This window comes from Plecotus auritus (assembly GCF_963455305.1).
Source record: "Plecotus auritus genome assembly, chromosome: 9".
Classification (NCBI taxonomy): Eukaryota; Metazoa; Chordata; class Mammalia; order Chiroptera; family Vespertilionidae; genus Plecotus; species Plecotus auritus.
The window spans coordinates 150,134,306-150,151,207 of record NC_137783.1 but is presented as its reverse complement, the minus strand read 5'-3'; the positions used below and the strand labels follow the sequence as shown (position 1 = coordinate 150,151,207).

The 16,902-nt window shown below is 53.6% G+C and overlaps 1 protein-coding gene across 2 annotated transcripts; it reads right to left on the bottom strand.

Annotated features, from left to right (window-relative positions):
* Positions 1–6,003: 6,003 nt before the first annotated feature.
* On the bottom strand, positions 6,004–15,467 carry GAL3ST3 (galactose-3-O-sulfotransferase 3). 2 transcript variants are annotated; one of them, XM_080641279.1, is made up of 4 exons: positions 15,283–15,467; positions 11,777–12,012; positions 9,840–9,963; positions 6,004–9,726 (listed from the first exon to the last, which is right to left on the bottom strand). In XM_080641279.1, the coding sequence occupies exon 4, from the start codon at positions 9,660–9,662 to the stop codon at positions 8,553–8,555; it is 1,110 nt and encodes a 369-aa protein (XP_080497405.1). In that variant the 5' UTR covers positions 9,663–9,726; positions 9,840–9,963; positions 11,777–12,012; positions 15,283–15,467; the 3' UTR covers positions 6,004–8,552. The 2 variants fall into 2 exon arrangements, with proteins under 2 accessions (XP_080497405.1, XP_080497404.1); XM_080641278.1 differs by lacking the exon at positions 9,840–9,963.
* Between the last annotated feature and the right edge of the window lie 1,435 nt (positions 15,468–16,902).

Sequence of the window (16,902 nt, the reverse complement as noted above, 5' to 3'; positions counted from 1 at the left end):
CCAGGAGGTCACAGTTCACTTCCCAGTCAGGACGTGTGCCTGGGTTGCGGGTTTGATCCCCTGTGTGGGGTGTGCAGGAGGCAGCTGATCAATGATGCTCTGTCATCATTGATGTTTCTATCTCTCTCTTTCCCTCTCCCGTCCTCTCTGAAGTCAATAACAATTTTTTAAAAAAGAAGATATCGGACGTTCCCAAGAATCTGGTCCCCTAGACTTTCCTGATACGGCAGGCCCTTGAACTTCCACAGGGTTCATCTCTGACGTCGGCACACGTATGTCTAAGGCACCCAAGATGCTGCTGTTTCCTGCTCACAGAGTTCAGTTAGCATAATGGCATCAGTTGCATGTATCAGCACAGTGTTCTCTGTGTGGTTAAGACTATGAGGACCCTGGACCTTGCGGTTTGCAGAAGAATGGCAAGACCCAGGGGCAAGACAGTAAAGGCTCGCTGGTTTCCCTGCTATGTAAAGGCAAACTGGGTGTCATTCCCCATCCTCATGGGGAGGTAAGAGAAAACATGAGTTCCATAGCCACACACCAGTTGCTAAGGGTTATATTGATTTTCTCCGATAAAGATATCAAACCTAGAACTGTGGTTGTGATTGGCATCCCCACATCACTAAGTTTCCTTTTTCGCCTGCGAGAAGGTGAGTTATAATTTCTGCAGGGTTGTGGTGCTGTTTTTGGTTTGTAACTTGGCAGGAGTGGGAGGACAGGTCCAGGGATTTCCACCTGGGGGAGATTCTGCCAGCTACTGAGTACTGTTCTCACAATAAATTCTGGGATGGGGGAAATAACCACAGCACAAATCCGAGGGCCTCAGGAATGTGGACTTTAATCCCTGAAAGTCTTTGATGCAAATTGGTCTCCATGGGCATAATATTCAAGTTGACATCTGAAGCTGCAGGGAATTTGCACAGTGTCATTTTAGCTAAACTGAAACCATGTTTCCCAGAATTCCCTTCCCCGCAGTCCTGACTTAGCGAGGGCCACAGGTGACATTTTGTGCAAGATTGGGAGAGTAGAAGTGAAGCAGGAGTTGTAACCTTTTCCGCCAGGAAGGTTGGCGCGGGGCCACCAGAAGCCGTTGCAGCTCGCTCACAGGGACCCTAACTTGCTAGCTCACCCTGTTGGCGTGGGGCAGCAGCTGGGTCCACAGCTCCTCCAGCTTTCACCAGATCCTCCAATCTCTGTCCCTCCTGTTCCAGGTGTATGTTGAGCTCCCTGAGAGCGCGCCGGCTTCTCCTGTAGGTCATGTGCATCATCAAAGTTGGAGGCTCAGATGCAGCAAGAGATGGATGTGGCTTCTGGTCCATCCTGTAGGTGCTAGCTCATCCTCACAGGTGCCAGTGTGTTCTTGCTCCCCTCACCCCACAACATCCCAACTGTCTGCTGCTGCTTTGGGCTCCAGCACCAGCTAAAAAGACAACAGTCTCATAATCAGCTCTCATAATTATATGTTAGGTCTTACCCCTATAATACATATTTACCATATACAACAACTCCCGATAACTTTGTTTCTCTGATCAAATCCTGGCCGATACAGTAACTTTATTTTTTACAAATATATTTTTATTGATTTCAGAGAGGAGGGGAGAGGGAGAGAGAGATAGAAACATCAATGATGACTGGCTGCCTCCTGCACGCCACACAATGGGGATCAAGCCCGCATGTGCCCTGACCAGGAATCGAACCTTGACCTCCTGGTTCATAGGTAGATGTTCAACCACTGAGCCACGCCAGCCAGGCTGATACAGTAACTTTAAAAGAAGTAAAAATTGCCCTAACAGGTTTGGCTCAGTGGATAGACCGTCAGTCAAGGGCATGTACCTTGGCAGCTGATCAATGTTTCTAACTCTCTATCCCTCTCCTTTCCTCTCTGTAAAAAAAGGGAGAGGGATAGAGAGTTAGAAACATCCACGAGAGAGAAGCATGGATCAGCTGCCTCCTGCACACCCCCTACTGGGGATGTGCTTGCAACCAGGGTACATGCCCTTGACCGGAATAGAACCCGGGACGCTTCAGTCCCCAGGCCGATGCTCTATCTAGTGAGCCAAACCAGCCAGGGCAATAAAATATATTTTTTTAAAAAGACGTAAAAATTGCCAGTTTTCTTTTTTAGAAGAGCGTTAGAGCTCCACCTACGTCTCCACAAGGCAAATAAATCAATGTCTCTGGTTGATTCCTTATCGTAACAAAGTGCGTATGACGGTCTTGTCTTGCTTCCTAGCAGTGCTGTTTGAACACTGAATCAGGAGCAGCTCCACTGCTTGAGGAAGGAGGAGAAGGTACTGTAAGAGAGTGAATATATGAACAGCCCCAGTTCTCCTCCGCCTTTTATCCATAATGCCCCTTGAAACGTGACTTTGCAGCATCTATGCCCCCACTTTGGGATCCGGACTGGCTTGTGACTGGCTTTGGCCAATCCAAGTGGCAGAAGTGGTGGAGCGTCTCTTGAAAGACTCAAGAGAACTTGCCCCCTTCCCCTGACTCTCTTGGGCACACACTTGGCCAATGAGAACAAGCCCGGGCTCATCTGCTGAAGATAAGGGGGGGACCATATGGAGCACAGCTGAGTCGTCTCGCTGAGGCCTTCTTAGACTAGCCAGTCACCCCGCCAGCTGACCACGTACCATGAGTGAGCTCAGCATCGTGAGATCGATCAAGCTCAGTCCAGATCAGAAGAACCACCCAGATGACCCCTGATCTAGTGAGGAACAATAAGTTTTTTAAAGCCATTATGGCCCGGCTGGCGTGGAGGTCATGGTTGGATTCCCGGTCAGGGCACATGCCTGGGTTGTGGGCCAGATCCCCAGAGTGTGCGTGTGTGTGCGCGCGCGAGCGCGCACGCGCGGGAGGCAGCCAATCAATGTTTCTCTCTCATCATGGATGTTTCCATCTTTCTCCCCCTCTCCCTTCCTCTCTCTGAAATCAATAAAAATGTACATTTTTAAAAAGCCATGATGTTCTGGGGTGGTTTGTCACACAGCAGCACATAGCTAACGGATCCAGGCAGCATGGAAAAAGGGACATTGAATTGGGTTTTGAAGAACGGGTAGCAGCTCTCCAGTGGAGCAGAGGACTGAAAACACTCTGGGCACAGAATGGAGGTGTGACTGGGCCCAGCTCCTCAGGCAGTGATATGCTGGTAAGTGTTTAGCACCCATCTCTCCATGCGTAATTCTGATGTGAGTGTTGGTTGATATTTTTGTTTTTGTTATTGAGTAACAAACTTTTCTCCTGAAGGGCCAAATAGTAAATAGTTTAGGCTTTGGGGGCTATACAGCCTTCGCTGCAGCTGCTCAACTCTGCTATTGTAGTACAAAATGCCTCAGAACAATAAGCAAATGAATGAGTGTGGCTGTGTTCCAATAAATCTTTATTAAAAACAGGTGGTGGGCCAGATTTGGCTTATAGTTTGTTGATCCCTGGTCTAGGTGAACAACAAAACAGTAAGTCAACCTCTGATTTGCAGTGTTTGATGATCTGTAGTATAGCTACTCGCATCATGGCTGATTGCATGTTACCAATGTAAGGTCACTGAACACTGTTTGTATGAGATATGTATAAGTAGCACACCATTCCATAAGATTTCCACCAGATACATACAATAGATATAGATATGCTTAAGATATAAATAATAGTAAAATCTACTAAGTTAATTACAAAGTAATGAATTATGAGCATTTATTACCTTTGTTGTTGATATAATTGATTTAATGATCAGTTTATATAATTTAATTTATATAACCTTTCATTTAATTTTTCATGTAATTTCATTGTGTTCAACCACTGGCTGATAAAATTCAGCTTTCAAGAGAATGGTGGGTAACCCAGTGTGGCTGGGGGACAATGGAGGTGTAGCTGAAAGGTTATTTTTTTGGGGGGGTGGGGGTCAGGCTAGGATGGGCCCTGTGGGCCTGGTAAACGAGGGCGGTGTTTCAACAAGAGAGTGATAGGATCAGGTGGCTTCAAGCAGGGTCACTCTGCACATGGAGAGGAGACTGGGTTTGCTGTGGGGAGCCTGAGGCAGGCAGGGCAGTTAGGAGGCTGCTGACGTAACCAGTGGAGAAACTCTGATGGCTTGGACTAAGGCAGATGTTGTGGGGAAAGAGAGGTGGTAGATGCCAGTTATTTGGAATGTACAAGACATGGTGACGCTGGGGAAAGGGTGAGGGAGACATTGAAGAGACACCAAGAATTGGGGCATGAGGATCTGCTTGAATGGGGGTGCCAGTCCTGAAACTGAGAGCTGGGGACACAGGTGGGATAGAGGACCCAGGACCTTGCCTCTTGTGGCTCCAGTTTATGGGAGTGTCCTCACTCCTGTCATTGGCCTGGCTCTAGGCCACCTCTGGAAGCCACACCCCCTCTCTGGAACTCAACCCCCCATTTGTAATGGGGTGTTAGACTGACTCCAATGGCCAGTGTTGTGAAAACCCCATGAAATTGGGCTGGGGGTGGAGGAGGCTGTTCCTGGCCTGTCCTTTGCTCACTGGAATGTGCTGGGAACTCTTGGCAAGGAGTCGGCTGGCTGCTGGGGTCCTCGGTCTCCTGCAATCCTGCTGGTTCACAGGAGCTGATCTCAGGTCTATGAAACCGAGAGAGGGGCTGCACGCTCACCTCCTCCATCGCATCCCTTCCCCCCTCCATCCCCGCTGGGTGGCCAGTCCCCTATCCTCGGGTTCTCTTGCTCTCCAGTCCCCTTTCCACTCCACGACCACCTCCTGGGAAGCTGCCCAACTGTGTTGGCAGATTGCCGCCTTCCTCTCTCTGTGCCCTGCCTGCCTGCCTCCCTCTTAAGCCCAGGGGGCTTATCTAAGAAGGCTGGTTAATAATGAGCCTGCAGGGATTGCTGGGTGTGTGTGAGCGGGTGAGACAATGTATTCCAGTGGTGGAAACTGGGGCTCGGGAGCCCCAGCGCTCTGCTTCTGTGCTAGCTCAGCGTCTCCCAGCTGGGTAAGCCTGGGCACTTCACCTGTTTTGTACCTCAGTTTCCCCTTCTGTGAAAGAGGTACAAGAATAACACTTATCTCACCAGTTGTAAGAATCAAGTAAATTAAAACACATAAAGCACTTAGCAAAGCATGTAGCACATAGCAGTGCTCAGCACACATTAGCTAGTGTCACTGCTCTTGTTAATGTGCCTTCTCCCGGCAGCATTTGCACTGTATTAAAGGCCTTTCTCGCCCTAGCCGGTTTGGCTCAGTGGCTAGAGCGTCAGCCTGAGGACTGGAGGGTTGCAGGCTGGATCCCCAGTCGGGGGCGTGCAGGAGGTAGCTGATCAGTGATTCTCTCTCATCATTGATGTTTCTATCTCTCCCTCTCCCTTCCTCTCTGAGATCAATAAAAATAATTAAAAAATAAAAGGCCTTTCTCCTGCCAACTCGGGGACTTCCCATCATCTCCAACAGAGGTCCCTCCCTCGGATGCTGCTGTGTCAGGGATGGGCTACAGATGGGCTGATGGTGACCCCCTTTGCTCTGGGGACAGCCGGGCTTTCCCTGCTGGTCATCTCTGGCCATTCCATTTACTCAGCGTCCCATGCCGAACAATCTGAACGTCTAAGCATGACATTCAAGGCCGTTCACAACCTGATGTCAGTGCTTCTGTCTGGAGTACCCTCCCCGTCCCAGTTCGCAGCTGGGATAGCCTTCCTCCGGGGAGCCTCTTCAGACACCCCCATGCTCCTTTCTGCTCCCACCTCACTCTGCACATCCTTCGATAACCACCACCATCAAGACTGCTGCTTGCCCGTACAAGGCCTTTGGGCAAAGTAAGAAAAGGCACCCTTACTTCAAAATGCTTTCTTCCACCTGCTGGGAAACGTTCAGAATGGCTGTGCCAGCCTGGAGCTTCTACACTGTGAAGGGTGTCAGCCCTGGGGGAACCCGCACAACATCAGCTTTGGGAACATCTCCATGTGCCAGGCACTTGTGCTGGGCGCCTCATGTCAGATACTGTTCACTCCCCACCAGGGAAGTGGTTCATTTCAAAGGCGAGCAACGTGCGGCTCCAGGACTAAGACCAAAGTCATGTAACCAGGAAGTGGCAGAGCCAGAGTTTGAACTCCAAAGCACCTATGGAGGTAATGGCCTCCATCAAGTCCTCACCCCGGTTGCTACTTATTCATCTGTCTGAGATGTGAGCTCCTCCAGGCAGGGACCGCGTTTCACCTGCTGCCAAAGCTCCGGAGACCTGCAGGGCGGGCACAGAGTGAGCAGCGTCACGTGTGCTGTTGGAAGGAGTCTCTTGGCAGAGCCCTGGGGTCCCAGGGGCTAAGCCTATTCCCCCGGGATGTGGCTGAAGCTGGAGATGTTTGGACCAAGGTGTCCCAGAGGCCCCTTGCTCAGCCACTGAAGGCTGACATTCAATTCGGTGCTTACTTAGGGTCTGTCCTCGTTTCAAAAGAGAAACCGCCTCCGAGGGCCTGATGTTTCCAGTTAGTCTCTGGATCCAGATTTTTCTGAGTCCAGAGTTGTGCTCTCTGCTGCAATGGGGCAGGTTTATAAAGGAGAGCCCAGGTGCCTGAGGGTCAGGGAAGCAGGAGAGGCCTGAAAGGCAAATCTTAAAGGCAGGTCTGAGTTTCCCAGGAGCACCCAGGGCAAGGTGAAAGGATGTTCCTGGCAAACATATGACCAGAGGCCAGGGCTAGAGACAGGGAGAGGGGGGACAGTGGCAGACACCCTGTGGGCCTGGGGACCATACCATGCTTGTCTTTGAGTCTAGTACAATTCTCTACTGCTGTTTAATGCCGGAAGTCTAATTATGCATTTGCATGTCTATAATGATTGCCTTTTTGCCTTTCCAGAACTCCACTGCTAAAAAGTGGGGTGCTATCAAAACAGCCCCTTTTCAAGTCTACTGCGCGTCATACAATTTGTCAGGCAACCCTTGCGATCTTCGTTACCCAAACAGGTCACTGATGGTCTTCTTGAAAAGTAAAGAGAAGCTGCTAGCAATGTCTTGCTTTCTTCCCTTGACATTCTTTGGGGGGAAGGCCCTGGGTGTCAGCCTGGCCTGGAGCATGTGAACTCCTTTATTGGAATGGCCCTGTGACAGCACTTAGGAGCACAGATTCTTTTTTCTTCTTTTTTTTTTATCCTCACTCGAGGATATTTTTCCATTGATGTTTAGAGAGAGTGGAAGAGAGGGAAAGACAGAGAAATAGCAATGCGATAGAAGCACATCAATTGGTTGCCTCCTGCATGAGCCCTGACCAGGGCCCGGGCCTGGGAGGAGCCTGCAACTGAGGTACGTGCGCTTGACTGGAATTGAACCTGGGACCTTTCGATCCACAGGCTGACACTCTATCCCTGAGTGTGACCCTGAGTGTCACATAACCTTTCCAAGTCTCAGTTCCCTCACCCATGAAATGGTACCTATCTCATATATAAATCCCTTAAACAGTGGCTGGCACCTAGTAGACCACGTGAGCTATGCTTACTTGCCCAGATACGTCAATGTAGCTGTACATTGCAAAGTAGAAAAGAAAGTAACAGAAAAAGTCCTGATTCTCTGCTAGTTTTAAGAGAGGTTTCATTTGAAGATGCTGAACGCCTTGCTGTGCTAAAGGACACTAGGGGCAGGGAATGGTCCTCATTTACGTCAGGATTGTCTTCTTGTGGGAAGGAAGGCCAGTGGTAAAGTCAGTGACTCAAAATGAGGAGGTAAAATTCTGAGGTCAGCACCTCCTTACCTAGAATGATCCTCCTTCTGGCCTCCACTCTGCCCAAGGAGCTGCTGTTTGGTTCTAACCCCCTGCAGTCCTTCCGCTTCCTTAACTGTCTGCTCCAGTTTCAATGTCTCCCCATGAGCTCCATAAAGGAGAAAGGCTCTAGCTGCCTTGTTCACCTGCGTCCCTGTTAGAGATGATGCTCAGTAAATGTTGCTGAATTGAATGAAAATGATTTACATTTTCTCAAAGGAAATGAGTGGGGCTGAGGTGGCTCAGTCAATCAAGGGGAGGAACTGAGGCTGGCACAGCTATTCTTGGGCACCTGCCTCATCCAATGTGGGGAATCTGGCTTTCAATGACTGCCATCTAACCTGCACATTTGAGAGATATTTTTTATTAAAAAAAAAAGAAACAAAACAAAACAAAAAGCCCAACCCAAGAACTCTTGGTTCTAGGAGTCTGGGAGCAGCTTAGGTCTGTGGTGAGAGTGGAACCTGGAAGACGGGTGGTGTGGGGACCTCTGGCCCCTGTGAGGAAAAGCAAGGGCTCCTGGAGGCTGGCAGGCGGAACTCCTCTGCAGCCTGGGCCCACCTGCTCTGGAAACTGGTGGAGGGAGGGCTCAACCCCAGAAATGGGTAGGGCAGTTCTGGGCAGGTCTCAGACTTCCAGCTAGGAAGGAGGAGGGGACGCCCGGGGCTCCATCGGGCCTATCAGCTCCCTCCTGGAGGACGGGGTTCAGCCTACCCCAGGGAGGCGGGCTCAGATAGGGTGAGGCACCCCCCTCCCCAGTACAGCGTGGGGCTGAAGCCCCTCGGAAGTAGGGGTCCTGATGCGGCAGGACCTGGAGGTAGCCCCGAGGCCTGATTCCCAGAGCTCAGTGGCCTTGGGGGCCGCGGGGCAGCGCCCGGATTGGCCGAGGCGGCGGGGGATTGTCCAAGACGGGTTCGGGCCGGGTCCGCACACCTATCCGGCGCTTCTGCTTGCGCAGCAGGTAGTTGGAGTACTGGACCTCGGGCATGGCCAGCTTGAGGCAGGCCTCAGTGGCCGGGCCAGCGCCACCGCCGGGCAGGTCGTAGCCCATGATGTCCACCTTGCGGCTGGGCTGCCAGGGCTGCAGCTGCTTGGTGCGGATCTGAGCCGCCGGCCGCAGAACCGGCTCTTCGCCGAAGCAGCGCCGCAGCAGGCGCTCGCGGGCCTCGCGCAGCTCCCGCGCCTCGCGCTCCACGCACGCGCGGCCGGCCCGCGCCACGCGGCGCCAGAAGGTGGCGTTGAAGTGGTCGTAGAGGCCGGCGTCCAGCGCGTTCCAGGCGCGCGCGGCCCGCGCCAGCGCCTCGGGGATGGCGGCCAGGCGCGAGCTGGCGGCGCGCGCGTTGAGCTTGGCATAGAGCACGTCGTCCAGGTCCCAGGCCAGCAGGCGCCGCAGCAGCACGAGCGACTCGTCGAAGTACTCGGCGATCATGACCAGCGAGAAGACCTCCTCCACCTGGCGGATGAGGCCCGCCAGGTAGGCGGGGTCGTCACGCGGGCTGCGCTCGTTGTCGCCGCCCAGGTCGTAGGCCAGCGTGTTGTGCGCGAACATGGCGAAGTGCTCGCCCGCGCGGTAGTAGGCCTCGGGCGCGCGCAGGAAGGCCTCGAGGGACGCGTTGGGCACGCGCCGGAAGGCCGGGCAGTACTGGTTGTAGTAGGTGAAGAGTGACTCGAACATGGCCGCGGGCTCCCGCAGGATGGTGACGTAGACGGTGCCCGGCGGCATGAGGCCCTCGAGCTCCGCGCGGTCAAAGCGCAGGTGGCTGGCCAGCACGTGCGGCGGCCGCGTGGCCGGGTGCACGAAGTGCGCCGAGAAGTTGCGCGGGTAGCAGAACTGGTGCTCGCACCGCGGGTGCGGCAAGGCCACCGTCAGGTTGTGGCGCTCGGCGAAGCGGAACAGGATGTTCTGCACCGTTGTGCCCGCAGTCTTATGCGTCTTCAGGAAGGCCACGGTCATGTGCTTGGGGCGCGGTGGTGAGTCCTGCAGAGGCGGGCAGCTCAGAGGGAACAGCTTGGGGTACCTGCAGGGTCCAGGGAGGGGTGCAGGGAGGAGGGTGTGAGAGGGTGTGAGCCCTGCCCCTTCCCAAGGATGGTGGGGTGGGCTACAGAGCAGCCCATTTTGGGCTTTACCCACAGAGCAGTAGAGGGGTATGGTAGGCGGCCTCTAAGATGACCCACGTGATCCCTGCTGGCCTCCTGGTATTCATGCTGTTGTATATTTCCTTCCCCTTGAGTATGGGCGGGACTTATTGATGTCTCTAAAGAATAGAATAGGGCAGAAATGATGGATGTCACTTGTGAGATTACACTATAAAAAGACTATGGCTTCTATCTCTGTGTCTTATCTAGGACAACTCATGTGGCATGGTGAGCAAGCTGCTATCCTGTGAGCCACCCTATGGGGAGGCGTCCCATGGCAACAGTTACCAAGGAACTGGACCTTCAGTCCATCACCCTGCTTGAGGAACTGAAGTCTGCCAACAGCCACATGAGTGAGCTTGGAAGGGGAGCCCTTCCAATCAGACCTTCAGATGAGACTGCAGCCCCATGAGAGACCTTGAGCAGAGGTACCCAGCTAAGCCCCACCTGGGTTCCTGACCCACAGAAGTGAGATAATAAATGTTTGATGTGCTCAGCTGCTAAGTTTTGAGGTAATTTGGTTACACAGAAATAGATAACTAATAGAGGGAGAATGGCCTTTGGAGATCCTTGAGGAATTCCACTCTAAAAATGAAGAAACAGGCTCAGAAGAAAAATGTCATTTACATAGTCCGGCAACCCAGATAAGGTCACCAAGTCCTCTTGCTCTCTCTTGTTTTTCACTTTTACTTTTTCACTGGCTCCTCACCTTGTGGATGCGCGGCAAAGGCTTTGAGGCAACCCATTTGTCATATGATTCTGTGAAGACCTCTGGAGCTTTATTCACTCATTCAGCCAATATTTTTTTTATCATCTCTGTGCCAGGCACTGTTCTAGGCTCAGAAATATGATCGTATAGAAAACAGATAACAATCCTAGCCTTCATGAAGCTTTCATTTCTTTCCTCAATCCTGAAAGGATGTTTGGGATTACAGGTAAACCTGTAAGATCTTTTCAGACTTTGAGTCACTCTCCTATTTCTTTTCTACCACCCTAGTCATAATGTAAAGAGGAAACGCTAAGCAGCTTTGAGAACACCATTGAGATTTCCTATCTGTGGCTGATTTGGGTTCAGGATAATGTCTACACAGATGCCCTTTTAAAGACCAGCAAATCGCGGGGATTGGGCCCACTCACATCATTCTCCTGGGCAGACCATGTAGAAAATGGGAAAGTTGGGGCTCTGAGGAGTGCAGGTATTCGTTGGGTTCACACGTGAGCCAGGAGTAGGGTCAGGGCTCCTATTGGTCACATGGTATCCTGTGTCAGGGTGACTAGCTAGGTCACACCATCATTTCTGTGTTACCGATGAGAAAACGGGCTCAGAGCAGTGAGAGGACTTGCCCAGCACAACGGAAGCAGTGAGAAGCTGTTTGCAGCCCTTTGGGGAGGCACTGGGTTTGGGCTGGATTCGAGTCCCGGTTTAGTCACTGACTCGCTATGTGACTTTGAGCAAGTCGCTCCCATTTTAATGAAGATCAATCCATGCCTTGGGAGGTTGTGTGGATCTAAAGAGATGTATGGTGCCCGGCCAGCATGGCTTATTGAGCATCAACCTATGAACCAGGAGGTTATGGTTCGATTCCTGATCAGGGCACATGCCCAGGAGTGGGCTTGATCCCCAGTGTGTGGCATATGGGGGGCAGCCAATCAATGATTCTCTCTCATCATGGATGTTTCTTTCTCTCTCTCTCCCTCTCCCTTCCTCTCTGAAATCAATATAAATATGTTTTTAAAAAATAATAAAAAATAAAGAGATGTGTGGAAAGCACTTCAGAGGGAAGGACAAAGCCCAGCAGAAGACTGACTCTTCCGGCAGGTGCAAGGAGTGGGAAGAAGGGCTCTCAGTCCTGGTGTTAACCAGGCAGCTGGCCCCCTGAATGCCACAACTGCCCTGGGCCCCGCCCCCTCACCAAGGCCCCTGCTCCTTACCAGCTGAGTTGTGCACCCTGGTGGATGAGGAGGCTCAAGGTGCTGCACCCTAGCACCAGCAGCAGGATTTTCCTGCGGCTCATCATCTTGGTGGCCTGCTGCAGGCGCTGGAGGATGGGTGGCATGATAGCGTACCCACCCCTGGACTAGCCAGGTCTTGCTATCCAGGACACCCACTGCTGGCACTCATGGGGGCTCCTGAGGCTCTGGTAGCAGGGCCAGTGTTCCTGAGAGGCCTGGCAGGGGAAGAAGGCAAACAGGTTTGTAGTGGGCAGAGGAGATGGGCTCTCAGCCCCAGCAGACTGCTGCAAAGGAGAGCTCCCAAGAGTGGGGTGAGCAGAGAGGCCAGGGAAGATCAGATTCCTGCCTCCCGTCACCAAGACCCTATCTCCACACTGCTCCAGATAACTTAGTCTTGGGTGGAATTACAGGCTCTGGGGTGTGGCCAGCCCTTCAGGCTATAGCCACTCCCTTAAGCCCTGTCTCTGCTTCTCTCTGTGCCCCCAATTCCTCTTTGTCTCGTGGCCATTTGTATCTGTCTCCCCAGTAGACTTGGCACTGTGGCTTGGCTCAGATCACAGGAGTCTCAACTCAAGGTTTCCCCTCCTTACCTGATGGCTTCGGCGAAAGGTTGGTCTTGACCCCCCAGAAACTGAGCTCCTCAGAAACACTGACCAAGCCTTCACCTTCTCAAGTCTCTGACACAGGGACTTACTATTTGTACTATGCTATTATATACTTAATCTTGTTTCATCATCTCAACCCTAACAGATATTATTCCCACTTTACAGACAAGGAACCTGAGGCTCTAAAAATGAAGCCCCTTGTCTGGGTCACAGAGCAGGTATTAGCAGAATCCGGGATCAGACCTGCTCTTTCTGGCTCCAGAGTCCATACCCTTAGACAGGTGTGCTGCTTCCACAAAGAACTGATTTCCCCAGCCTTCCCTGACCTCTGGCACTTCTGCCCGCTTCTGAGCCCTGAGCCCTCCTACCTTGGGCTCCTGCTCTGAGGGTTCAAGACCAATAAACCCATGAGGGAGAGAAAGGAAGGGCTTGAAATCCTGGAACCCTATCTGGATTCCATCCCCAAACACCTGAAACCCTGGCCACCCCAGCAGCTTGCTCTACAGTGAGAGGCAGTGGATGGCAGCTTGGGCGTGGGGCAGGGTGTGGGGATGCAGAGGGGCTCCTGCTGAGGAACTCCTGGAGAAGGTGGGCCTGCATTCCAGGTGAGTGACAGGTGTGAGAGGCAGAAGAACCTGGTTTCTGGCCAGTCGCCTGTCCCCACACCTGAAGGCTTTGGCTCAAGGGCAGCACAGCCCTTGGCAACTCCAGTGGAAAGTCAGCTTCAGTAGCAATGCCTGTCAGCTAGGGTGGGGTCTCTGCCCCAGCGGCCTCAGGCTCCAGGTTCTGGTTCAGCTTCAGCCTCATATACCCGCCTCTCCAAAAGGGAGGGGGGGCCTGGAACCTTACGGGCCTGTGCATGTGTGGAACTAGGACACTTGAGTCCCAGGAGGGGTGAGGTAATGTGAAAACTCTTTTGACCATCACCTTTCCTGGGGGCCCTGGGCTTGGCTTCCAGTCCCTCTTCTTCCCCCCACAATTAATCCTGGATTACACTGAGACCTGATTGGGTGGAAAGATGTCTGGTTATGCCTTTCCCTTCCTTCCAGGCCCCAGCACCTTGTTCCCTCCATTAGCTTGCAGACAGACTTAATCCGCCTGGAGCCAAGGGCGGTGAAGGGTCCAGCCACAGAGGACAACCAAGGAGAAAGTTCACCCCCACCCCCTGCTGGGGCAGAGGAGGACTGGCTCTGTCTGGGTGGGCAGCGTTCAGGAGGAAGTCAGAGCCAGTGGCCCTCTCAGGATGGAGGCCTTCTTCCCTTTTGTCATTTATCCTGCCTAGAAGACTTAGTGGCCAGACAGGAGTTCCCCGAAGGGGCAAAGTGAGGGCCCAGCCTATTCCCATCTTTGCTAAACTCCCTGAAACCACCCTATTTTTTAGAGGATTCTGGATTAGCCAAAGATGTCAAGCCTGCAGGTAGCTGTAGTGGAATTTTCTCTGGGAGATGTTTCAACCAGGTCACACAGAGAAGGGCGATGGACTGCTTGGTGGCCCGCTCCATGCCACTCCCCTTAGCCCTGAGGAGCCAGCCAGCCAGACCCCAGTGTGAGGCTCCCTTGGAACCGGCCATCATCAGCACAAGAATTCCCCAGGCACCAGTTTCTGCTTGGCCACCATCAGTGACAGAATGCTCATCACCTTCAGATACAGCCTGGTCCATTTCTGAGCAGCACTGGCTGTTCCAAAGTTCTTTCTGGGATAGCTAGGATCCTCAGCTTGTCCCCTTCCACCTTCCGCTCTGCATTGTGGCCGGCGCTGCCCTCCTAGACCACACGGACCGTTTTCTGCATGACAGACCTTCAGGTGTTTGAAATCAGTACCCCTGTCTCCTTTGGGTGGGCACTCAGCCAGGATAAACATCCCAGGTCCCAAGAGTGCTGCTCGGACATTGGAGGCAGCCTCCCTTCCCTTGGCAAGTTCACTCCTTGGTGCCTCTCCTGGAGATGGAGTCAGGGTCCTGACACCCGGGAGGGGCTGAGTCTGCTCTGTGGTCTCCAGGCTGGTGTGGGTGGGTCTGCTGGGGCCAGGGCCCTCATAGGCTTCAAACTACTTCCCGGCTTCCCCTGTGTCTTCTTCATGGAGAGTTTCCCTCAGCCATTCCAGACAGGCCAGTGTGCCCAACCTCATCAGAATATCAGTGCTAATTTTAGTCAGGACAACCTACCTCAGGCTGCTGCCCGGTTTTGCAAATTGCCTTCCCTTCTCCAGGGAACCAAAGAAGAAATGGAATAGCTAGCCAGAGCTCAGCAAACTGGCCTGGGTGCCCACCCACTCCCCAGTGAGCCCTTCTCTCTCCTCCAAGCTGTAGGGCTAACAGTGGTGCATTTAGAGGAGGAGGGTGCGCTGGCCTGGACCACCCAGACCTGACAACCTGACCTTTGGCTGACCTGGAGACTCCATCCTCACTTGAAGATGGCACAGCCCAGTAAACAGTTTCTCCCTCTAGAGAGAAGGGGCCAAAGGCTAAGGAGGCTGCAAATGAGTGTCCCAGGAGATCAAATATCTTTCCACCTCCCTCCTTTTCTTCCTTTTTCCTCTGCCTGCACCAGGTCCCTCCAGCCCCCTTTCCCTGTCCTCAACGTCATCCCTGTATCCGAATTCCTCTCCCCTGCTCTCTCCATCACTCTCTACCTCCCCCTACCTCCATTCCTTCAGTTTCATCCCAACCTCCCCCAGGGATCTGTCACAGGGATCTGCTCGCCATAGGGGATAGGCCAGATTCGCTCTCTCACCCAGTCCTCTCCCGCTCCCCAGACACTGCGCCCCTCATGCTCTCCAGGCACTGCACCCCTAGGACACTCTCCCGCCCATCCTTCGTCCCCCGTCCTGGACTGGTCCACCCCTCCTCCCAGCCCCAGGTTGGCTACCGCAATACTCACGCGCGGGCTCTGCCTCCGTCCCGGGTGGCGGGTGGTCGCCGCTACCTCCCAACCCTTTTCCTGAAATCGGCTGCGGGTCCGAGGGCGCCGGGGCCCTGCACACCGAGCACCCGTCGCTCGCCTCTCCGCGCCTGGATGGGATCAGGTGGCGGCGTCCGCTGAGCTTCTCAGCTCACGGCTCTGCCCGCTGCCCGCCCCCCATCGCATACTGGAGGCGGGGCGGGGGCGGGGGCCCAGCGGCAGAGCTGGGGAGGAGGAGGGGAAGGGGAGTGAGAAGAGGAGGGGGCAGCCCTGACTCGGAGGCTGCCGGTGAACATTTTCCGGGTGGCATCTTCTGATGCGGGCATCTTTCCCTGGCAACCTTGCTGAGTCCGGACACCAATGTGGCCAGCTCCTTGCCTCACTCTACAGAAAGGGACATTTAGGTTCGGAAAATATCTGGATACTGTGGCATTGCTGGACATTCCTGGGTCCCACTGGTCAACCTTGGGCTGATGCGTCCTGCGGCGGGGGCGGGGGTAGGGGTGGGGGTGTGTGTAGGGGGAGCGGGTTAGAGCACAGGTACATTTACAGCGCCCACATGCTCCCTCCCTCCTCTCCTTCTCCTCTTTCCACCTCCAGACAAGAAGCATAGTTGCAGCCCTGGGTCTGGCCCCATCTGCCCTCATACTCCTGGGGAACCCTTCCCCTCCAGCCCCTGAAGCAGCCCTTGCTGCTGACCGACTCCCAGCCTCCACCAGGATCCCAGACCCACTCACTCCTGACCAGAGCCTTAGTGGATGGGAGCTGTTCTGAGCCCGCAGAGATGATACACGTGAAGATGATACTTTTGAGCTCCTGGGGCAGGGCGGGGCGGTGAGGGGGGGATCGTCTTGAATTTTGAACTGCGGTTCCAGGAGCGAGGCAGCAGCACCTCCCAGACACACTTAGTTCTCTGGCTCTCAGAGTCCTGGAGCCCTGCTTTCTCCCGTCCTCTTGGCCTGGTATGGAAGGGCCCCAGAGCTGAGGCAGCCATCCAAAGCTGGGACTGGAAGGGACTAGATTCCATTCTACAGCCACACAGGTAGGTATTGTGTGAGGGTCCTTATTAAGGACGAGAAGGGAATGGGGACACTCAGGATCAGGAGAACTGCTTGTCCCCGATTGGCTCCTCAGTCTTCCCCTCTGCACAATGGAGGACTACCCTGCCTGGGTCCCAGGGCTGTTGGGATAAAATGGGGCCCCACTGGGGTCGCTGCTTTCTGGCCTAAGCTACACCACCTCCTCACGCATCAGCCCTTGGTTTATCCTGCCTGAGACCTCCAACCTCTTCCCCAGCACATACACATGCTTTGGGGCCTGTAGCCTCAGATGACCGGCCGTTGGCTCTCCAGTTACAGGGAGCAAAAAGACACTTCCTTTGTGTCAGGAATGGTTCTGCTTGAGTGGGCTGACAAGCTGGAGGGGAGGGCAGAACTGTTCTTTCTTCTGTCCTTTCTGGGTTTGGCTTCTCCTCTAGGAGTGTCAGGAGACTGGAATGGTGGTAGTGATAGAAGTGGGAAGGGTCAAGGTTTGGACAGGAGCAAAGAGAATTTCCTAGCCAGTCATTTTTCCTGGCCCAGTCCTCTTCTCTGTCTGTTA